This window comes from Plectropomus leopardus, chromosome 22, assembly GCF_026936395.1.
Source record: "Plectropomus leopardus strain MGB_pleo_1.0 chromosome 22, ASM2693639v1, whole genome shotgun sequence".
In the NCBI taxonomy this organism is placed as follows: domain Eukaryota; kingdom Metazoa; phylum Chordata; class Actinopteri; order Perciformes; family Serranidae; genus Plectropomus; species Plectropomus leopardus.
Window position 1 is genome coordinate 15,585,642 of NC_142197.1, and position 24,092 is coordinate 15,609,733.

The 24,092-nt window shown below is 38.9% G+C and overlaps 2 protein-coding genes across 2 annotated transcripts; both read left to right on the forward strand.

The window, feature by feature from the left end:
• The first annotated feature begins 57 nt into the window (after positions 1–57).
• On the forward strand, positions 58–9,904 carry LOC121961400 (uncharacterized). The gene is made up of 7 exons (XM_042511382.2): positions 58–285; positions 2,431–2,639; positions 4,170–4,262; positions 4,351–4,443; positions 4,645–4,755; positions 6,356–6,479; positions 6,583–9,904. The coding sequence occupies exons 1-7, from the start codon at positions 261–263 to the stop codon at positions 8,253–8,255; spliced, it is 2,328 nt and encodes a 775-aa protein (XP_042367316.2). The 5' UTR covers positions 58–260; the 3' UTR covers positions 8,256–9,904.
• A 1,219-nt stretch (positions 9,905–11,123) lies between these two features.
• On the forward strand, positions 11,124–23,969 carry LOC121961452 (uncharacterized). Its single transcript, XM_042511443.2, has 11 exons — positions 11,124–11,563; positions 12,875–13,255; positions 14,193–14,540; positions 14,623–14,988; positions 16,084–16,286; positions 17,515–17,622; positions 19,726–19,818; positions 20,252–20,362; positions 20,664–20,787; positions 21,616–21,873; positions 22,826–23,969. Exons 1-11 carry the CDS (start codon positions 11,197–11,199, stop codon positions 23,680–23,682), a joined length of 3,216 nt encoding a protein of 1,071 aa, XP_042367377.2. The 5' UTR covers positions 11,124–11,196; the 3' UTR covers positions 23,683–23,969.
• The last annotated feature ends 123 nt before the right edge of the window (positions 23,970–24,092 follow it).

Genomic DNA, 24,092 nt, shown 5'->3' on the forward strand with positions numbered 1-24,092 from the left:
TTTTCTGTTATTTGGGCTCCGTAACAGCTCACAGAGACCGTGCTCTTATTTTGTACAGTAACATCCGCCGGAAACTCTCCGACTTTTGTTTTGGAAAGCGGCTATCCTGCGGTCGCCATGATTCTTCCTGGCTTGACTGTCAGGGGAAAGACGGTTAAATACTTTTAAAGGTTATATTTCTGGGTAAAGCGCAACATTGCCAGCCTATCCGTGTTTTCGGTTGATTAATTTATGAATTAGCGACGCAGACTGGGCGCGAAATGGAGAAACGGTCTGACACCACAGGTAAGTTGCAAAGCTAACGTTAGCAAGCTAACAGTAGCTGCCGCCGAAAGCCGTGCTCAGAAAACGAGGTTCAACGAAAGCCATCTGTTGCCGCAAACTGGCTGTTTGCTTTATAATCGCAGGTCAACGTGCATATGGCAAAGTCTGTTTGATTATTTTCGGCGTTGTAAGGTGGTAAGCTAGCTAGACAGCCTCAGTAGGAACTGTCCAGGCTGCTTGATTTCAAATTAAACCATCCTTCCCTCCGGATGTCCTGATCGGCAGCTGCATCGTGTCACATCAGCTATGATCGTCCTGATAAGCGACAAATACAGCCCAAACCAAGTACCGAAAGTTTGAGTCTAACTCGGATGCAGTTTGCCGCTCATTTTCTCTTCACGACTGCACATGCACACGCAAACGTGCACACTTGCAACCCCTTTGCAGGTTATCTGCAGCGATCAAAGCATGTGTCAGCACTGCAGCGCCCCCTATAGCAGCTCCCCGCTCCACCTGCAGAGCCTCTTCTGCTTTTGGTAATGCAAGTTTGTACTGAACACACACACACACACACACACACACATTTTAGGGACTGTTCGTAATCTCCGAGAGAGGAGGGGGTGGTGCAAAACCAGGAAGGTACTTAAAAGTAATTTTTAAGCGCTGGAGAGGGAGCTATGTTTTTCGATTTGGTTGAGAGGAGGGATATTCAACCTTAAATGGACATATTTTGTACATTTGTTTATAAATCAGGTTTCTCACGGTCATGAAAAACTTGGAAAAGTCATTGAATTTCATTATCACATTTCCCAGGCCCTGAAAAGTTCTGGGATAAGTAAAAATAATTTGACATTTTGGAAAAGTCATTAAATTATTAACCTTTAAAAACCTGACCAAATTGGCTTCATTTTTCTTCAAAAATTGGAATAAGGCAAGGAGCAACTCAGTAGAAGAAATGTCCCAAAATTAGTAAAATGTGCAAGAACACAAATACATATAATTATTCTATTAAAAAAGTCACATCCCAGCCACCCCACTACTCTGCTGAATAAAGTACAATACCTTACAAACCCTGTGGTCCTTATCATTATCACTGATAAAGGCTCAGATTTGTGTTATTCCTGAAGGGCAATTAGGGTAGTTAACACTGAGAAAAAACTGAAACACAAAGTATAAAAACACGTCATAGTACAGGATTCCTTTAAAGTTTTAAAAAGCATCAAATTCTTTAAAAAAAAAAATAGGGCTCTAATTGGTATTCAGCTTTCTTAAATCAATTGCTTAAAGTCTTAAAAATATAGGATGCAGAATGTAATCAATTTTTTAAAAAATTCAAAACAATGGGATGTTCTCTGATATTAAAGTGTTAAAAAAAACACAAATTTACTGTCAGAAAGTCAGGTGATGTCCGGAAGTAAGACGTATTGGATGAATGAAAGGAAACCGGGGTTCCTCCTCTGACGTTGCATCATGAAATGTCAAAAAAAGTTTTGACATCTAATTATATTATTGTTAAATAATTGAATAAATTCATTTTCTTAAACTCATGATGAGAATCCAAGCAGTGGAATATCACATGCAGAGTGAGAAACACAAAATCACCAAGAAAACTGACCAGAAATGCCAAATATATTAACATAATCCACTTCTGTTGGCAAACCAAATAGATAATTATATGATAATACAATATGTTCATTTTCTTCGATGCTTCAATCTAACTTTTTTACTGAAAGAGTCACATCATAAAATGCATGTTTTTTGTCGCAATAACCATTTGGGATAAATCCAACTGTGCATCTTCAATTTTGAAGAGTAGTACAATGGTCCTAAACTTAATTCCAAATGGCATTTAAAAAAAGTCTTAAATCTACCTTTCCTTAAGCTGCAGGAACCCTGGAGACTGGGGCTTGTGTTTTGCGTGAATCAATGTTGGTTTATTTTTTTTAGTCGTAGACTTATTTTTAGTTTTTAAGATGTATAAAGCTGCTGAATGCACACTGAGTATTTGAACTTAAGCCCCGGCGGGTTCGGTTAACTTCGAGCTTGAATAAACAACCTTGAAAACAGTGACATCAAACACTCCTGCATAAAATCAAGCCAGCTATATCCTCAAACATGTTGAGTTTTATTTCACACTGAATCTAAATTCTGCTATTTTTCGCACAGGTGTTGGAGGTCCCCTTCCCCTGTCCTCCCTCCGCTTGCTGTCTTCCCCTCTGCAGCTGACGTACTCGTACATATGGCAGGTCATCCGGCAGAGAAACGTCAAGCACTACGGGAAAGTAGAGGAGTTTGTGACCATGGTGACGCAGACGGTTCCTGAGCTCATAAGCTTCAAGCAGACCGCCCAACTCGTCTTGGGGTTGAGAGCAAGGGTGAGACTTTGTGTGTGTGCAGCAGAATGCCATTTTATTGTAACAGCAGATATAAAACACGCAATGTAGTTGCCACATACCTCCATCACACTGATGCTGCGTGCCCTCCAGGCTCCTCAAAGGGCATCTGGTTAATAAGATTTGCCTCTCGCGGTTGCTAGACATCAAAGTGGATGTTCACACAGCATAATGTTGATGAAGTCCATGTGTTTCCTATTACAAACCACACACATCAAGAGCATAAAAAGCATTTTCGGCTATGGGTTCCATCTCACACACGGAGCATTTAGTTCGCTGAATTATTGCTTTCTGAACTGTCATCTTTGATATTGTGTTTGAAAAAGAAACAATAAGGGATGCCGCAGTCTTGAAGGAAACCCTCTCTTTTGAAAGTATCCTCTAGTGTTTGTTGCTTCAGTGCAGCTGTTACCTGAGGGAACTGCTAAAGGTTTATATTTGATTTTTGTACATCCTTCGCACCGATTAAGTCAGGCAAGGCAAGTTTATTTCTATAACACCTTATCATACACAAATGATATTTAGAGTGCTCTACAGTCAAAAGATAAAAAAAAATAAGAATAATGAAATAAAATAAAGTTGAAGAATAAAAATAAGATGCATGTTTTATAATAGAAGAGCCAAATTTCAAAACTAATTGATGAAAAAAATAAAAGTACCCCAAATATTGATTAATAAAAAGCTGCGGAGAGGAGAACAGTCGTACGCTTTCTTTCAAAAATGGCTATAGTGAATAAAAGCAGTTTCACCACATTTGAATTTAACACGGACAACCACTAACGGAGCAGTCCCTGTAGATCTGAGGGCCCTACCGAGCTCAACAAACCCGGCCTCGACCACTGAGTGGCGGTCGGCGCAGGGCGCTGCACCCCACAGCTTAGCATTAAAAGGCTGTATAGAGCGGTTGATATTAACTTGTGTTTTAGCCACTGAAAGGCTACCAAAAAAAAAACCTAAATACAATATCAGTCTAAGTGGACGCTGTATTGATTGTTTTCAACGTAAAGTGCCGTTTCTGTCAGATCACGTAACAGCCATTAACGGCATTTAATAACTGACTGGCAGAGGGTGAGAAATGTAGTGACAAAGGAAAAGACTGACGGTGAAGTAAAGCAGTGAAAATCCTCTAAATGTCGAGTCCACTTCAACTGATGCAGATTTTTAAGGTAGGCCTTTTATAAACTGGCTAAAATACGCTTTGAACCCAACTCCTGCGGGGTGCACGCCCCGTCTGTTTCTGCAAACCGCCACTTTATGTTACACACTGATTATACATATGTATCTCATATAGCCTTACTAAAAAAATCCACAACTATTCGTTTAAGTACGTAAACAAGATAAATTAAGGGTCTCATACTGTGTTTTATATTGGTTTATATGGTATGAAGTGTTGTGCTGCCCCTGCTCTCTCTCTCACACACACACACACACACACACACACACACAGATACACACACACGCAGCATTTGCTTTGTTTCATGTATGACTAAACCGTGTTGTCTTGTACTGTAGATCATTTTGGATTTGCTTCACAAAGACGGTCCACCAGATTCCAGGGCTATTCAAACTCTCATCAACAAGCTGAAGGTGTCGGCATCTTCAGGGGTAAGAATGGGAGGTTTTCAACATTGCATGTGTTGAATCTTAATACGTGAAGTTATCCTGAGTTGCAGTATTTTTGTCTGTGTTATAGAAGGACTCAGAGGTGGAGAAATCTCAAACGAACTTCATGGTGCTGGTCCAGAATCTGCTTAAAAACCCTGCTGAGAGGAAGCGCTTCTTCCAGGTATCCACATCTGTTTTAATATGGTGTTAGACAATCGGTTGTCTACACACACACACACATACAGCCATTTTCAGTTTTAAATGCGTGCTGGCAGCTAAATTTTTGTAATATTATAACATTGCCTCTGCATTCGATTCTCCCCTTTTCAATAATGTGTTTGGCCCTCGCTGTTTCGACTCAAACATTTTTGCCTCTCTGCAGGAAGTGTTCCCCATTCATTACGGCTCAAAGTTTGATACAGCACTGCAGGCTCTGACTGCAGGTCTCGTGTGCAAGCTGGAGCAGCTCCTTCCTGTACCAAATCTCTCTCAGGTACGCACATGTACTATCATTGCATTTTGGCTTTTACTCTGGTCACAGAACAGTAGGCTACTGATCGAAGACAGGAAGTTCTTTTTGCGTTGGGTCTCGGATTTAAACCGGATTCAGTGTCAAAATGCTGGAGAAAGGCTGAGAGTTTCCCCCAGCTTCATGGGTGTTTTGCAGTCGATCTTTATGGAAAGGCCACAAGCAAAATCTCTCTATAGATTATCAACAATATACACAGTAGCTGGACACATTTCAAGAATGTCGGCAAAAGTCAGCAAATTATATAACGTGTATTTCCAGATGCTTTATGGGTTGTTGGAATGAAGCATCAAACCAATTTTACAATGGAGATTTAGGTAAAAATAGAAATAGCTCTAAATTCAATGCGAAGTCTCTCTGACTGTCCAGGCATTTAAGGCCTAACTTTACAATATTTTATACAGTGTACTTTAGGAAATTTAAAAATGGATGGTATGTATGGGTCTGATCATGAAGATCAGTATCCTGGCCTATCAGGGCATTTTTAACTGATTGGTATCGGCTATACTGAGTTATTTAGAGCTCAGCTTGATTCTTTGTTTTACTCGCAGAGCTGTGTTTTTTTTAATCGCGAAGCTTTCATGCACAGCAGATGAAGTCTCGCCTTCATCAACTCTCCACTGTCTGTCTCTCCTCAGCTCTGCGGAGCTCCCACATGTGAGAGCAGCCTGCGGCAAACACCGCACATCATGAACGACAACAAAATGCAGTATCAGACTGTTTATTCATGTTACTTCCATAAGTCACGAGCACTCGCTTAATTTCAGTTCAGTGTGAGAATGTCATGCATTTTGAAGTTATCAGCGGTGCGTGGTGTTTTATCAATTTAGAGAGATTACAACCACACCTAACATGCCACTGCAAGTGCAATCAAAAAGAGTGGCTAATGTAATCTGTGCATGACACATAACAATGTTATTTGTCCGTTTTATATTTTATGTTTACTTTAACGGCCATGCACTAGTAGGAAAATGGCTTGAACAGACGTTACAGACTGTTGTTACAGTCTATAAATTGTTTCGGTTATTTTCCTTGCCTCACACTGATGCAAGAAATATTAATGACACAAGTTTTCTGTATTTATTTTATACATCTTTCATATTAATTATGCAATAAAAATGTTATAATATCAAATTTAATTAGTTGTAAGATTAATTAAAAAAAAAAACAGTAACAAAAAACTTTTAAGTGCAGCCCTTATATACATTGGATTGATTTTAATAACTTGCACTTACTAAAAGTGCACCTAAGCGCTGTGCAGCTGTATTATCTAGAAAAACTGAAGTGTCGGACTGAAACTCAGATACTGATACTCAATATTAAATGACTCAGATCGGAATGGAGGGCAAAAATTATATTACTATTAAATGTCACTTTTTTGCAGCAACCTAGGTCAGTTGTTAGAAGGAGCTTTATGAAACAGCAGGAGAAAGCCTTCTGAGGTGACAATGTAGAAGATATTTGATATGAGACCATGAAGACATCAACACATGAAACTAAGAGGTAAAAAAAACCATCACTGTTGACTCCCTCAGTGCTTCCATTTCCTTCCTGTCTACCTCAGCTTGGTGCCATGATCTCAGCAGACCCCACGGTCCTGGAGGCATGTGGAGGCTTCATACCCAACTCCGGAGACCTGAAGACTCTCCTCCTGCACCAGCAGGCCAAGGGACTCCTCGGAGTTAAAGGTATACTGAAGGTTGTTTGTATGTACATGTTGTGAAACACAGAAAGAAAAGACGAATAGATAAAGTGAAAATGAGTTTGACAAAGGCTTCTCCACTTGTGCAGCAACCATCTCGTCCTCAGTGGGTGACTGTGTGTTCACTTCACTCGCCTTCCGGCCTAAACCAGCAGAGCCGCCGGCACCACCACCAGAATCACCAAAGCCATTAGAGGTCACCGCTAACCAAACAAGCCCAGCCTCCCTCAGTGACGCTGAAGACTTGGGAGTGATGTCAGACGACTCTGATGGCCCGGCAGCTACTGAACCGCAGGGCAGAGGGCAAATTAAACCAGCTGATGGCAGTGCTGAAAAGGAAAAGAGTGTCACAGCAACTCCTCAGAGGGAGAAACTGGCGCCGGAGAAGAGTAGCACACAGGAGCAGCCTGCCACAAATCTACGAAGAGGAGGGGATGATGCGGCGCCAGAAGCACCAAGTAAACCAGAACCACAGCAGCTTCCCTTAAAGTCTATTCCTTTCCGAGTCGTTCAAATGCCTGTCAAATCTGCTTCCAGCTTGCAGAACGCTGGAGCAAAAGACGGCCAAAAGCCGCAGACTCAGAGAGTCACATTGCATCAGTGGGTGTCACAGATTGCCACTAACTCGCTCTCACTCCCAGCCCTGCCACCACTTCCTCCCGCCAGGTTGAGTGCGGGGGATTACTCGAAGCCAAGCATACGAAGAAAAAAGCAAATCCGGCCTCCTGCTGACAGATTCACTTGCCCCGTGTGCGACAAGACCTTCCCTTACCAGTCCAAGTTAATCGACCACGAGCGCATTCACACGGGAGAGAAGCCATTCGTGTGCTCGGCGTGCAACAAAAGCTTCCGAACACAGGCGTTCCTCAACAACCACCTGAAGACCCACAGCACCATGCGGCCTTACGCCTGCGGCCAGTGTGGGAAATGTTTCGTCAAACTTCAGAGCTTGACGAAGCACATGCTGGCCCACAGCGGCCAAAAGCCCTTCTACTGCAACATCTGCAACAAGGGCTTCACGCAGTCCACCTACTTCAAAAGACACATGGAGTGTCACACGAGTCAGATGACCTTCCCGTGCAAACACTGCAACAAAAGCTTCCCAACGGCCTTCAAGCTGTCGAACCACGAGCGCTGGCACACCAGAGATCGCCCTCACATGTGCGAGCGCTGCGGGAAGAGGTTCCTCGTTCCCAGCTTGTTGAAGAGACACATGGGGTACCACATCGGCGACCGCCAGTATCTCTGCTCGCAGTGCGGGAAGACCTTCGTGTATTTGTCCGACCTGAAGAGGCACCAGCAGGACCACGTGCCAAAAGCAAAGATCCCGTGCCCCGTTTGCCAGAAGAAGTTCTCCAGCAAGTACTGCCTGAGGGTTCACCTCCGGATCCACACCAGAGAGAGGCCCTACAGGTGCTCCATATGCGAGAAGACCTTCACCCAGGTCGGGAATCTGAAAGTGCACATCAGGTTACACACCAACGAGCGCCCATTCAGCTGCGACGTGTGCGGCAAGACCTACAAGCTGGCGTCCCATCTGAACGTCCACAAAAGGACTCACACGTGCAAGAAGCCCTGGACGTGCGACACGTGCGGAAAGGGGTTCTCCGTCCCCGGGCTTTTGAAGAAGCACGAGCAGCTGCATACGAGGGAGGCTAACCCTGACTTCTCCGGTAAACGGAGACACAGGGGGAAGCACAAGAAGCACTCCCTCAAGAGGAAGTATGATGAGGAAGACGAGGGTAGTGGCGACGAGTATTAATCAAGGAAACATTTTGTATAAAATAAGGATGCTCCGATTAGGGCCGATTACTGATACTAAAACTAGCTAATTCAGATAGCTACTGCATATGTAACTCTTTGAACCATGTAACTTTCTAGATTTGTTAGCTTGTGGTGGAGATCAGGTCATCATGATGGTTTTGGTTGTGAAATCACATTTGGAATAATGTTCGGATATTTTTTTTCTGATCATGGAATTTAAATTTGAGTTAAAATGTGACTTGATGATTGGTGACCGGCTCCAGTCTTGGCTCCAGCTAGGACATCTTAACTAATAAAGCCTGTTGTTTTACTGGACATCAGTGCTGTTTTTCTATATAGTCAGGTGATGTGACAAAATTACACTGTGAAATCTGACAAGTTGATCTTACTTTTAAAAGTCGAGGAAACTGATTCCCTTGAAAAATGTAAGTGAATATAATCTTAATCTTAATTTATGTTTACTTTATATCAAATTGTTTAGTTTACTTGAAATTTAGTTAGATTTACTTAACTCTGTGAAGTTGTTGCAACTTAAGAATTACATATTTAATTGAATCAATTTAAGTTTTAAAAGCTTCAGTAAAACAAGTTTACCAAGCTATATATCTCTGTTCTGCTAGTTGCAAACTAGTCAGTCATATTTGCATTTTCATAAACGTGTTAAGAAACTTGCAGAACTGCAGAACTTGCAGATCTCATTGGCACAATCCTCTTTGTTATGATCACATTAAGTCAGACTAACTTGGTTTACTGAAGTTGCTAACGCTTATAAAAGAATAAGGTAATTTCACTTGTTATTTTTAAGTTGCAACAACTTCACAGAATTAAGTAAATACAACAAAATTTTAAGTAAACTTAAGACGTAGATATCAAATAAACAAAAATCACATATTATATATGTGTATATATTATATTTACTTTCCTTTTTCAAGGCAATTTGTTTTCAACCTCATTTCAAGGAAAAATCAACTTAGATTTTACAATGTTTGTAATAAAGTTACCCTAAACTTTAACATTTGAGACATATAAGGCAGCAATTTTTGATCTTTTGATGATCAGTTTTGGAGTTGTTAATAATTTCGTTACAAAAAAAACTACTATAGGTTAAAAGAAATGTTATTTTCCAAACAATCTACCTGAATGTAGTCAACATTTTAAAAAATGAGCATCATGTAAACAATACAATCGAAGTATTTCAGTGCATGCAACTGTAGATAATTTGTCTGCTATGTAACAAAATGTTGTAGTGTCTCTAGAAAATATTTTATCTTTGTTACCTTATCCTTGTGGAAACTATAGACATTCAAAACTACTTTTACCACCTGCTTTTTTATGTAACCCTTAACTGTAAACATTACGAATACACGGCTTTTGTTATGAATGAAAATTTGATTTGTGTTTATTAGGATTTTTTCCAGCAGTAGATGCAGTGTTATTGCTCTAACTGTGTTGAACTAACATATAAAAACATGGGATTGTTAATTTAGCTTGGGCACAATACATTATGCAACTGTGTGATGAGGTTGTGCTGTGAATCTTTTATTTCCCATTACTTACATTGTGAACAGTTATGTATACAAGCCATGAAGCTGTTCTTTATTTTTTTGTTTTTGATGTTTTGCAGAAAAATAAATACACATAGCAAAAGACCTTTGTCTTTACTGCTTTTTTGTCAGGGTCTGTTCATAATTTATGAGGGGGGAGGGTGTGATTTAAGCACTGGGGACTTTTTTATTTGGCTTCGATTCAACTGATTTTACAACTTCATCTTCAGTTGACTCTATTTTCTATTTATTTTAAATAGTCAGAATCTCCAACATTCACATCATTTAGCAAGAAACTAAAAGGAGAAACTAGTCAGATTGTTTAGTTTGAAGTATCCTTGAAGACATCAGAAATGATGTCAGCTTCAGTCTTCATTTGATTTTCTACATTCCTTATTTAATCTTTTGCAAAAAATAAACTGTTTGCACTTTCTAGATATTGTAAAAAACTAAACAAACAAAAATTGAAGCTGCAGACAGCGATGAAAGGGCCTTTGCAACCAATGAACATGAAGACCTTTAAAGTATGGAAAAAATGAAGATAAATGTGTGTACAGTTTTTTACTCCTGTTATGTTAGCTCATCTTATTTGCATTCCTCTAACACATAATGTTACATTTGGTGGGAATATTACAAAAATATATATGGCTATTTGTAGAAGAGGGAGGCTTTTATTTATTCCCCGACTCTATCTTGGAGACTCTAAAAGTTTATTAGCTTCAGGGAGGGTCAAAGTAAGGGGAAAAGTCCCAACCGAGCCACTTCTCTGCTCTGATAAATAGAGAACAGTCCCTCAAGATGATGCTTCATTGCAGTGTTGACAAACTGCTGTTAATGAGTGCTGAAATGGGACTTAAATTGGAGTTACTGTTTAATCAGTTAAGCTGTTCATAGGTGACATATAACTGATACATGTACTTTTTTTTTTAATGAAAGTAGACGCTCTTATCGGAAACGATGACATTACGTGGTGAAAACACCCGCTCGATCTATTCTTAGCTAGACGATTCAGCACATAATAGCCCATTTCCACTGGCCCGGCACGGCACGCCATCGCCCCTCTGTGCGAGTTAAACCGCTATCACACTTTCAACCGCCGTCTCCGCCCTCAGCCGAGGGAACTGCCTTTCATAGTACTCTCCCTCTAATTGGCTAGTGCTTGTTGGCTTCATTCGTTTGATTGGTTAATTTAGGTTAAGAGGTTTGAGATTGGCTGGGGTCGCGTTGTGTTGAGCCAATCAGAGGCAGAGTAAGGCAGAATGGGGCGGGTCATGCCTAGGAACTTCTCATTTGCAAGGTGAAGGAGCGCCATTTTGGAAAAAAAAAAGTATAAACACTCTTCAGCAAGCACCTCTTGTTAGCTGTTCTTACTTGTAGAAAAAAAAGGCAAAGGACATGGAGCCTCTGTTGAGGTGGACTGATGAAGAAACCCAGGCGCTTATCTCAGTGTGGTCGGAGGAAAAAATACAGCGCGGCCTGGAAGAGTCCTTAAGAAATGAGAAAGTGTATAGGGAAGTGTCAGGTAGGCTGGCAGCCATGGGGATGAGTCGCTCTGCGAAGCAGTGCAGGGAGAAGATGAAGAAGCTTAAAGTCGAGTTCAAGAGAGCAGAACAACACAGTGAGGTATTTGGGTCCGACATAAAGACCTTCAAGTGGTTTGACCTAATGGAAAGTACCATGAATGAAAGGCCAGCTTCAAGAGACAACCCAAAACAGATAATACAGGTGATACCTGAAAACAGCAATTCGGACGTGGAAACAGGTAAGCTGTCTTTGTTGTGTTGTTTACCTTATTTCATGGTCTTTAGTCAAACAAAATGTGACATGGGGTCAGTGTTTGAGCGTGTTTTTTTCTGAAAAAAATATGTAAGGGTAAACATATTACAGTCAAACAGCAGCAGTTTGCGCTCACCTGTAACTTTGGTCTACTGTTAAGTAAATAAAAACAGTATAAAACACACTCTGACACCGTACATACTTTATCAGCAACCATGCTATATTAATATTTTACACTGGTAACTTGTTTTTGTCACTTACAGGTTTGCACATATTTTGTACCTTACTGTTACATTTTTTGTTATATTCTGCACCTCATGTTTAGCTAGTTTTGATATTTTGTACCCTACCAGGGTTGGAAATAAACTTTTTTTCCACTTGTCAATGTGGCTGGAGGACTCTAATATTTATTACCTGCTCAATAGATGAGCATTGTTTTTTTTTTTTGCTGGTTAGTGAAGAAAATTTGTCAGCCACTTGCGTATTTTTCAAGCATTTGGCTTATGACTGGTGCCAATTCTCCAACCCTGTACCTTACTTTTATCCAGTTTTATACTTAGTTAATTGCATAAGGTATTTTATATTTGGTATACATTGAATTCTTATGCTATGTTTTTGTACTCATTTACTGTATGTTGCAGGCTTTGTATCTGCACTCTACCTCTGTATTGCAACTGCTGCACAGCAGTATCTCTCAGGATAAATAAAGATCTATCTTATGTTACTAAATACAATGCAAAATACAGTAAATACGCAATTCAAAATTAGGCAAAATGCACAAAAAGCTATGTTTTATTTATCAGTCTAATAATAACACCTCACTTGTCAAGGTGTCTTGTGCTGATAAAAAATAAAAAGAGACTTTGTTAGATAAAAAGAAAATCAGTTCATATGTTACAACTTGTTTCTTAGACCGTGCAGGTTAGTAATCTATATATTTATCCACATCGATTCTAAATATTTGAAACTTTCAATCCTTATTTTCTGCAGCATCAATAGCAGCTGCGCTTTCTCATTCTCTCATTTATAAGTCGCGTCACTGCAAAACAAATCTACACCACTAGTTTGTTTGCTAATCCTGACTTGATTGAAATAAAGCTGTTTTTTTAAAGCATATTTAAATTACATGTGATTCATCCAATAAGAGTATTTATGTTTATTTGGAAGTATTGTTTTGGATTAAACAAGATGAGCACTCAAAAGTGTTTTTTAGAAAACAGTCTTATTGTGAATTCACGTCATAAATCCCTCTGTTTTTTGTCATGTCTTGATGAATTATGATCTTTTCCTCTCATAGATTCGTTCTTGTGCCATTGGTCAAATAAAGAGGTCCAAACGTTGTTAACACTTTGGGCAGAACCTGCTGTTCAAGAAGAGCTTCTCCTCAACATGAGGAATAAGGAAGTTTACGCCGGCCTCAGTGCTAAACTGGCATCGCTTGGATTCTTCAAGGGGCCTGAAAGGTGCCGGGAGAAAATCAAAAAACTGAAGCAGGAGTACAAGAGAATGCAAACCGGTCAACACAAGCTTGGAGGCAACAGCTCTTGTAAAAGTGTGTGGTTTGCCATCATCGATGATGTCCTCCATCCCACAAGACGCTCACGAACCACAGAGGCCTCGTCCACAGAGCCCTCCCTGCGCAGGCACTCACAGTCCGTCCTGGATGTGGACGCTGACAGTAAGTAGAAATTAAAACTAGAAAACAGTCAAATGCTGATTAGCACTTGCCATCTGAAGATTGTTTTTCCATTTTGCTTGCATTTTTTTAATCTATATTAATGCAGTTTCAAACAAGTTACAGCAGGTGTTGCCAGAGAGCACCTCAGGTACTCCTGTGGGAAGTGATGAATTGGGCAAAACAGTGCAGAAACAGCTTCTATTTATGGGCTTTTTGACCAACGTCAGCTCTCATCTCATGTTACCGGCCCATTAGAAACAGCAAAGAAAAATATTATCTGACTGTGATTATATAGTGTTTATGCCCCACCCTTGGGGAGCCTCATGGGGCAAACAACACACCAGCACTGACCCTAAAAAACACAGAAGACACCTTTAAAGCAATCAGCATCTGAGGTCTCCCTCTTCTGCTGCTGTCAAAGATCTGCTGAAGACGGAAAAGAGACAAGAGCGCCGAACATATACAGCCGTAACAGTAGATATAGTATATTGCATGTTGTTATATTAAACTTCACCAGATCAGAGAAGCCTTAACTGTCATGGTGACTGGAGCTGTGATTTTGGATGGTTACATATTAAATTTGTTATTACATGAATGATGGAGACGTACAAGTAAGCTCTCTGGTGAATTGTAATGCATCAATTTATGGTGGTAAAGTCTCTAATTTTGTCAGGATGATACGATAGACTTTATTGTCCCCCCAGGGGAAACTTGTCTTGGAGTCAGTGCTGCACAGATAATTTCTCACACTTACAACATGAAACATTTTTGCACCATGACATTAACCCCACCCAAATCCACGCCTCACCTTTGCACAGTCATTAAATGAAGAAAGAGTCATGCACTGATATCATTAATCATTTCAAATCATTTGTTTACTCTATATATTTTCACTTGACCTTCCTTTCATTGTATTTTGCTGTTTGTACGCTCACAGATGAAACCCGGTGGCTCCCTGATGAACTCCAAGTGCTGGTGACCCTCTGGGCACAACCAAACATTCAGACACAGCTTCTCACCGCCACCACAAACAGCCAAGTCTTTATATGCCTCAGCAGTGAACTCGCATTGGTCGGGTTTAACAAGACGCCACATCAGTGCAGTGTTAAAGTGGATGAACTCAAAGAGGAATACAGGAAAATCAAGAAAGTGGAACCATACGGGGATGGCAGAAACGACTGGTTTGCTATCTTGGATAGTGTGCTTGGTGGAGAGACTTCTACGGAGGTGGATTCTTCTGCTGCGCTGACAAAACCTAAATCACCAGAAGACCAGCAAGTGACTGGTACGTACCAAATGACAAAAAGGTTCATCTGCATCTTTGAAAGCCATCACTGTATTTAACTGTGTTGCAAATCTTTCGACAGACGCGTCACCGGCTGTTTGGACATCAGATGAAATCAGACTGTTGCTAACCCTTTGGGCAAAGGACTGCATCCAAAAGCAGCTTCGATCAGCTCACAGAAACGAAAGAGTGTTCGCTCAGCTGAGCTCTGAGCTCGCCAACCAGGGCTTCGAGAAGACCTCCAGGCAATGCAGGACAAAAATAAAAGTGCTGAAACAACAGTACAGAGCCATTAAGGAACAGAAAGACTCCAAAAAGCAGAAAAGCTGGTGGTTTGCCATTCTGGATAAAGTCCTTAATCATAAACCAGAGGATGAAGACGCAGACTCAGCCCCCGCATTTCTGCAGACATCACAGCAGGACCAGTCTGAAAGTGAGGAGGATTTAGGTAAAACAAGTAGTTGTTTTTATACTTAAACGTGCCGTATAACTTACAGGGTGTGACATTAACTACCACAGTAAACTCGAGACAGTCAACTCCAAGCAGCATAACAGGATTTCATAATCTTTTAATGATTTATGCAGCCAAGGTGACACACTTTGCAACAGCTTTTTCTGAATGGAAATTTTGGTGCAGTGTGTGGTCTTTTTTGGTTTTAATTTGCGATAAAATGGGGCCATTGTGCAGAGAATCAGGCAAAAAGTTCTACAGAGATCTTTTACCCAAAATTTGTCCTGTTAAGAAGCATGTTTGCACCCACTCAGGTTAGATTCTTTGTCATTGATGGTGAAGTTGGGGTCAGGGTTCCCACCGACCCTAAAAAGTCTTGAACCCATCAATCCAAAAATTAGGCCTTAATTGCCATTAAAATGTCTTAAATCAATCTTTCTGTCTTAAAAATGCTTAGACATTACAGATGGGATTTTTATGAATCTTTTTTTTTCTGACAATGTATTGAAAAAGATTAAAATTAAAATTAAAATTAAAAATTAAATTCCCCCTAACATTAATTAATTTATGTCAGTAAAAGTGGTCTTAACTTTTTTCCAAGTGGCATTAAAAAAGTCTTAAAAAGTCTTGAATCCCCTTTGCATTAAACTGTAGGAACCCTGGACGGGGTAAAACATTTGAAAATTATGTTCTGAATTTGGTTATTTCACGCAGGAGAGATAAATAATTATTCCTTTGATTTGGCCCTATTTATGGAAGTATTGTGGAAATTAGATAAAATTGCAAAGGGCAAAAACACAGACTGTTTCTATTTTTGCACCTGCAAAGTTGCAGGGGGCATCTAAACTGGGTGTGGAACCTGTCATATATATCAAATTACATGTATAGTATATGTATATGTACATAGATTTTATATGCTTTTTTTTATTTTTTATTTGATCTAATTTGTAATATTTTTGTAATATTTTATCCTTTTTAGCACTTAATCACTTTTTGCATTTTTCTCTGCCTCTTGAGCTGCTGTAAGGTATGAATTTCCCAGATATGGGATTAACATAGGTTTTTTTGTCATTTTAAATTTCCTGTTTCCAGGTTGCCGCTTGTCCGTCTCCTCGTTGTGTCTCCTGGTTCCAACCCTGCGTCTGATGTGTGCCTTTGCCTGGCGGGTGGTCCAGTGTTGTGAGGTGCGACACTACGGAAAGGTGGAGGAGCTGGTGAGGTTGGGGACAGAACTGGCTCCAGAGTTGCTGACACCCACAGAGAAAGTGCAACTCCTGCTCAGGCTAAGGGCAAGGGTAAGATTTATCTCAAGTGTATTTGATTTACATTCAAAACTAATAAAGAAACCTGTTGATGACTATTAAGAATATTACAATGTAACATTTTGAAATAGGGACACACATCATCTATATTTTTCAGCCAGTACCAAAAACAGATAATTACCTGCTTTTCATGGCTGATACCAATAAGATTTATAAAAAATCAATACAAAATTAGACATTTTTGTGTTTAATAAAAAAAAAGGTTACAACCTGTAGTTTATGCACACTTTAGGGTAAGAAAGGCTACGATGTAGTGGGAAGATAAAATTATTTATTATTCAATTGCCCTGACCTTTATGGCCAACGCAACCAAAAACAAACTCTCTTTAAATGTTTATTTATTTTTTTCTAGTAAAGTATATCAAAAAACTTCCAAACATGCTTTTTTTTAAGAGCATTTTTCTAAGAATTGTAATAAAATGATTTGACGCAATCTGTCAAAACAGACATGTTTTGTCGGGCGGTCGGAGATCAGACCCTCGCGAGCAGTTGTGTTGTCTTCTTCTAAAACTGTGAAAGATGTCCACACCGGCGACATGTGTGATTTCTAGTCAGCATGCTGTGCTTGTTCTTTTTCGTCTGTGTGTTTATTGGCGGCTTGAAAATTGACTCAAAGTTGTACCACCACTTGCTGTCTCGGTGTGTAGATGCTGCTCTTGTTAAGTCAATAAAAGCAGCCTGGCTTGGTGTTACTTTAACATTTTATCTATTTTACTTCCTTTTTGTTTCTATTGTTGTTTTTGGTTGATTTGTATTATTTTATACTGACACTATGCATCCTGCTTCTTGCATTATTTGTCCTCTGGTTTAAATTTTATCCTAACTTCCCCCTAGTTTCTTCTTGCTTGTGTTCAATAGGACTGTTGGCTTTTTGCAGTTTTTATCACCATCTATGTATCCAGTTTCTGCTTTGCTTTGTTTATCGGGCACTTTGTAAACTCTGCTGTTATATTTTGGCTATTATTTCATTATCAGAATAAAACATAATAATATAAATCTCCCATTATCGGCCAACAATTCATCGGCCCGATATAGTATATTGCGCACCGTATTTTGTAACCTTACTTGAGGTTACACGTATTATTAACTTACGGTACCACCATAAACTGGAGATTGAAACAAAAGTAACATTATCAAAACAAAGTTACTGAGCACTTGTGGTATAAAGATAAATAAATGTCTGTTACTGCGTGTGTTTCAGATGGTGCTGGAACTGTGTCGCAGTGAGAGCACAGCCCACCTGCTGAGCATCCAGCCTCACCTGGAGGTCATTCAAAACCTCACAGTGGGCTCCACCTGTGATCAGCAGGTAGGTCTGCAGCTGTGGTGAAAAACTGACCTGAAACCATCAGATGTGCAGTATAAGCATCGCTGTCATGTGGCAGAACATCAGCTGATCCTCTGTTCATATTAAAAAAAAAATTCAACAGGGCTTTAAATGGTAATATGCCATAAAAAAGACATCAACTTGTCTTTAATTTAAGTGAATTAATAACTTTATTTCAAACCAAAAATTAAAAACATATAATAAACAAGCAAAACAAAAGTGAATTGTCTGAAAAGGAGTTGGAAGAAGTAAAACTCATATATCCCTACCTCTTTCTCACTTTTTTCTTATAACTCATTTATTATTTCAACAAATCCCAACATGTATTTACTACTAATATACAAACAACCATCCCCAGTTTACTTACCACACAGTTAAATAAATAAATAACTATCCCAGGTTTATTGACAATCCAAATACCCCCCAGTGTTGCAAAATAAATAGAAACACCCATAGTTTTTAAAATTGATTTATGTTCGTGTTTTGTTTCAACCCATCGCCAGACCCATTCCACAAGTCAACCCCGTACACTAATAATTTTGGAAAACATATTTTACAAAGAGGGCACACATAAGATAAGATCTTTATTGTCAATTTAAAAAAAAAAAAACAAGGTCAGTTTGGTGACTATTTAGCAGCAGCAGCATAAACAAAACACAAAATAATATAAATAAATTCAGACTGAAATGCTAAAAACACTGTATAAAGTGGGCAGTGCAAGAGTGTGTGGCTCAGGCTGTGTGTGGGAGACACTCGGCCGCTCCGCTATTGTCGCATGGCAGGACAAATTCCTCTGTTGTCCCTGCAGGAGACAGGAGGAAAAGGTTACTGAACTTTGCAATCTCAAAGGTTGAATCTTCAAAGTCCAAATTAAGTAGCATTCCTCTTTTAACCCTTTAAGTCCTTTGAAAGGTTATTGAAGACATCATCCATGGGTCTCCACCTCACTTGGCCCGAGGCAATCATCTCCTCCCCTCTAATGCTCAGGATGGACCCCATGTTGTTTAGAGTCCCTTTGAATATCAGCCCCGGCAGCTTTCTTTTTGATGTTTATTTGATGTTTCATTGCATGTGCTCTTCAGTGAAGATACAGAGAAAGATAGTATGATTGTTTTAGAGCTGCGCCGTTTTCATTAGATTTCACATATTTTTCTGTGTTAGTGAATGTTCAAATCAGGGTGAATTATTTAGCTCTTAAATTTTAATATACCCGTTCTATAAATTCAATGTATCTATTTTTGTCAACATTAGTCAATTTCTCCTGCATCTGAGTTAACACACAACAACTTTTCTTCCGCTAAACCTAATATTCTATACTTAGGTGTTCGGAAATGCTTATTCTACATTAACCCTGCTCACTTTATACTTACTTGTCCCTTTTACTTAAATAAAGAAATCTCTACATCACTAAACTGAAATGTGGAAAAAGTAATGGCTAGATTTATTCCAGCTATCTAAGCTTAAGGAAACTGGTCTTACCTAAAACATTATTTTGTAGTAGACTAAAAGTTTAGTTCTTACTTTTATGTTTATCTGCTTTAATTATTTGAATATGAAAGAGAGGATTTTTCTCAAAATTGGACTCAATTTTGTAAAAATTAGTTTTTAAAGGGTATTAAAATGCTTTAGATTTAATTCTCTGACACTTGTAAAATCCCTGGTAAAAAAAAAAAAATAGTCTTGATTTTAATTCAGCTGCTCTTCGAGTGGCTCTGTACCTCATGCATTTATAGTTACAGTGGTTAGGTAGCCTCTACAGCCAGTTCTTACTGCTTCTGTTATTCCAGACACGAAACATCTCCTCTTCTTCTCTTTAAGTCATGATATTTTATGTATTTAGTGTGCCAATCACTTATTGACAAAGGACTTAGAGCATTTTTCATTTTGTTTTCTGCTTCTTAAGTAAACTCATATGAAAGTATATATGATGAAAAGTAATATTTGACAGATTTTTACTTATAAATAAATAAATGTTCTTTTTCGCTTAAACTTGACGATTGCTCAAAAGGGATCTTGAATCGTTTTCTGAATGTATACATGTTTCATTTGAGTCTTGTTTGTTTGTTTGCTCTTTACTCTTTACAGGAATTGGAGGAGTTGGAAAATTCAAAGTCAAACTTTGTGGAGGTTGTTCATGTCCTGCTCGAAGACACGGAGGAGAGAGAGTTGTTTTTCAAAGTAAGACATTCTTAAAACTGTTACCATAACTTAACTTGTATCTGATAACTGACCGATTAATTGAGGGTGGCGTGTAATTTATTGATGTATCGATACTTTTGTAAGTCAATATTAAGATGGAGATAAAGACGTCAGGTTGCTCCTGTCTTAACTGGAAAATTTTTCTGACATAATCCACACGAGAAGACCACATGCATACTATCAGCCGCCCGTCCAGAATGCAGTTATTTTTTATCGGGTAAGCAGTATTTTCAAAGGTCTCAGTTTTAGGGGCTTCAAATTTAGCTCAGATTTAGTGGACACCAGAAATAAATATAGCATTAGTTGTGCATTTTAAAAGAAAAACGTTTTAGTGTGAATGTAGCCTAAAATTTGCTGTGCTCTCGCATGTGTTTGTGTGTGTCTGTAATCTATTTCACCCTTTTTTTTCCAGGAGGTGTTTCCCATCCACTATGGCAAGCAGTACGAGGCCACATTGCACACATTAGTATGGAAATTCATCTCTAGACTGGATAATCTTTTGCCTGTACCAGATATTAAACAGGTACTGTACATTTTAAATGACTAACAAGTTGCCTTGGTTTAGGTTTGGATTCTCTAGTGTAACACTTTGTTATATATGAGATGATTAAAAAAATATGTGTGTTCTTTCTAAGCACATTTTGGGATTCATCATTTCATCTGAGAATTTGCTGAATACATATATGTAACATTTGATTATACAACAGGCTTTGGTGAAAGTAACTGTTATGAGGGAAGAGTGATGAAGGGGATGGTTGATAATGTTGTATAAACTGTGCTGAGTTCCCATCGTGTTTCTAATGTGTTTTGCACACACTTTACAGACTGCAGAGTGGCTCAGCACTGCCCCCTCTGTCATGGAAGAATGTGGACGGCTCGTTTTGGAGCCAGAGCAGCTGAAGGTGCTACTGCACTTCCACCAGCAACAGTCAGCAGGCACAGACACACGTAAGTCACCCTGAACAGTTTATTTATTTATTTTGGTAAAACAGAATAAACCGAGCTGCTCTGAACCATCCAGTGACTCAAAATGTGAACATTTCTAGGATTTTTCATCAACTTTACATATGATGGCTGAGTTTGCATTTTCGCTACTAAAATTTGTGGTTAAAAGTGTTAAAGTAACAGAAATACAGCAAAACAGGATGGCCACGAGACATGTTTTCTATCTTCAATAAAAAAAAAAAACAAAACCAACAAATCCTATTTAATACATTTTAAGGACTAATGGGCAAATGACTAGTGAAAAAGAAATATGGGCTCTTTCTATTTAAAAAAAACAAAACAAAAACATCAATGTATCTCATAAATCTAATAGCACGCATCTGCTTACAAGTTTGAGATGTCACAGCGATAAAATGTTGACATCAGACTCGAGCGCGGTAAATATGACCAAATTTTAAGGCACCGGTTGCTGAAAAATGTAAGTCAAGAAAATGGTCTGAAAAGCACCGGACTCTACAGTGGACAACAGCATGCTTTGCTGGCACCCAAAAAAGGTAAGTCCTTTGACTTTCATACTGCTGGTTTGGCTGTTTTTGCTATAGCTGTATTCTTTAGCTATAGCACAGTATCCTAACTAATATGAATATAAGTATGTGTTCACTTTATGAGTATTAGGCTTAATTATAAATACATTTATTACTAATGTATGCTGATACCCTGTTACATAAAAAGACCCATATTAGGTGAGTTGTGCTAAATATACACCTCTGTTATATTTGTTTGCTATTAACTCAGATTTTAATGGTTTTTCTATCTCCTCTCACCTTACAGGACACTCTCAAACTCAGAATATGTTTTTACCGAGACTGTCTCTTCCTCACAATCCAATCTCGAAGCAGCTCGCTTCAGAGCAACAGGAATTGTCTACAGGTGACGCAGATGAAGAACGGTTTGATTATAGCGAGGATGAAGAGGCCGAGGAAAAACAAACTTGGGAAAAATCAGCTTTGCAGGACTGTATCAAAGACGACGAAGACCTGAAGTTGAACGAAGAACGAAACAATGACCTGACAGCGGCAAACTGCTCAGGTATGGTAGCATTCACGAGAAATAACTGTTTCCTCACTGAGTTTTCACATTAATATGACTTTGTTTATTTGGTTGAATAACTGTATGAGGGTTGTCAGTTTTGGTATATTTTGCTTTCAATATAGTGACAACCATTAGTTTGAAAAGAAACAAAAAAAAAGCCAAATGAAGTGAAATACAAGAGGTTTTTCATTCATCCATTCATCCAGCACTCCGCCAACTAAGTGTGAGCTAACCGTTTAGAAGTGGTGAAATTTTATTCATTTAATTACTTAAACCTTTGAACCCTGAGTGAGTGGACTTGATTTCATAAAATAAAAGGAAATGAGCAACTTGGCAAGAAAAATCCTGGAAATGGCAGGAAATAAGCAGGTTTAGAAGATTTTTTTTATAAAAGCTAAAGATTTATTAGACACCTATTTTTAAACATTTTCAGAGTTATATATTTAAAATTATTTTCATAGATTTTTTTCAGCAGCTCAGTTAATTTCCTTGTATTTTTTTTTATTTTTATTGTTACGTTCCTGTTTTTTATCTGTTTTTTTTATCTTTGTTTTGTTGGGTTTTTTTAGCTAATTTTCAGGTAATTTTCTTGCACTTTTTACTATTTTATGCTAATTTCTTTCTAAGTTGCTCAGTACCTTCTTCCCATGATATTGAAAGAAATCAAGCCAATTTTCCAACGTTTCAGTGGGTTAACTGAGGAGTTGCAAAATTAACCTGTAGACCAACATTCTCAAACGATCAAAAATATTCTCGAACGTTTACTGATTAATGGTTAACCATTGTCATTTTTGAATTGTAGTATTAATCGATTGAAAGAAATTGAGGGACACAGTACTTGGAAAAATCTATAATATTTACAAAAACATTCCAAATATTTTTCTATGTTAAAAAATGTTTTGTTTATGTAGCAGTTAACTAAAGCTCCTCATCATCTCGTTTTTTCCAGATTTAAACAGTCGTACGCCTTTAAAACTGCAGACCTGCTCTTTGTGTCCTTACTCCGACAGCCAAGCGTCAGCTCTTCTGCTGCATATCAGACAGGCACATCGAATTCAGGAGCCAAACCGACTTCAGTCTGAAGAACCCAGTACACCAAACATCCTTCAGAAAGTCAACACTGAAACACGGACTCCCGATATGAGGAGCTTAACAAACACTTGTGAGTATTGTGCGAAGATCTTTAAGGATATATCAACCCTGAACAAACACAGAAAAACACACACGCTGCCATTCCAATGCGACAAGTGTGGGAAAAAGTACTCCTCCAAGGCGACCCTGGATATACACCGTCGTATTCACACGGGCGAGACACCACATTTGTGTTCACACTGTGGTCGCGGATTCAGATCTTCATATACCCTCCGTTGTCACGTTCGCATACACACAGGAGACCGGCGCTATAAATGTCCCATTTGTGGGAAGACTTCAATCCAGCACCTGGTGAGACACATGCGAATGCACAGAGGGGAAAAGAACTATCTGTGTACAGAATGCGGGAAGGCGTTTCTCTCGTCCGGGGAGTTAAAGCTTCACACGAGGCATCACACGGGCGAGCGTCCGTACACGTGCATACACTGTGGGAAAGGTTTCATAGCAAAGTGCCATTTGACGGTTCACATGCGCAAACATACTGGAGAGACTCCTTACAGGTGTTTACTGTGCCCGAAATCCTTTCAGACGTTGAGGGCTCAGAAAAAGCACATGACGATCCACTCGAACAAGAAGTCTTTCCAGTGTTTGAAGTGTGGTAAAATATTCAGGCAAGAAGACACTTTTAAAATGCACGCTGAAACACACAATTGAAAGAAGTAGCTGGTGTTTAATGTAAGAAGCTTAAAATAATCATATGTCGTGATTTAAACACAGCAACTTGCAGGTTGATGCAGCACTCTGCTTTAAAAGATTACCATCTGATCTGCAAGCATGTATTGACCCAGATTTATTATCGTTTTGTCTTTTTCATTATTGCATTATTCATTATTCATTATTTTTCATTTCAGTATTTGTCAATACGAACACACTTTGTGAAGGCAACTGACTTACAGTTATGAAGACATCTCAGACTCATTAAACATATTCACCCATTCCTACTCATGCTTGTGTTCACAAATTTTACCAAACTTCACAAACATGTTTTTTGCCATAACTCAAGAATTCATGTACTAACTATGACAAAATTTCACACAAATGTTTAATAGGATATAATTATTTTA

Excerpts from the sequence above, each read along its gene's own strand:
- LOC121961400 (XM_042511382.2), top strand. The coding sequence starts at position 261 with ATGGAGAAACGGTCTGACACCACAG. Across the intron at positions 286-2,430 it reads GAAACGGTCTGACACCACAG|GTGTTGGAGGTCCCCTTCCC; the intron begins GTAAGTTGCAAA and ends TTTTTCGCACAG. Across the intron at positions 4,263-4,350 it reads AGGTGTCGGCATCTTCAGGG|AAGGACTCAGAGGTGGAGAA; the intron begins GTAAGAATGGGA and ends TCTGTGTTATAG.
- LOC121961452 (XM_042511443.2), top strand. The coding sequence starts at position 11,197 with ATGGAGCCTCTGTTGAGGTGGACTGATGAAGAAACCCAGGCGCTTATC. Across the intron at positions 14,541-14,622 it reads AGAAGACCAGCAAGTGACTG|ACGCGTCACCGGCTGTTTGG; the intron begins GTACGTACCAAA and ends ATCTTTCGACAG. Across the intron at positions 20,363-20,663 it reads CTGTACCAGATATTAAACAG|ACTGCAGAGTGGCTCAGCAC; the intron begins GTACTGTACATT and ends CACACTTTACAG.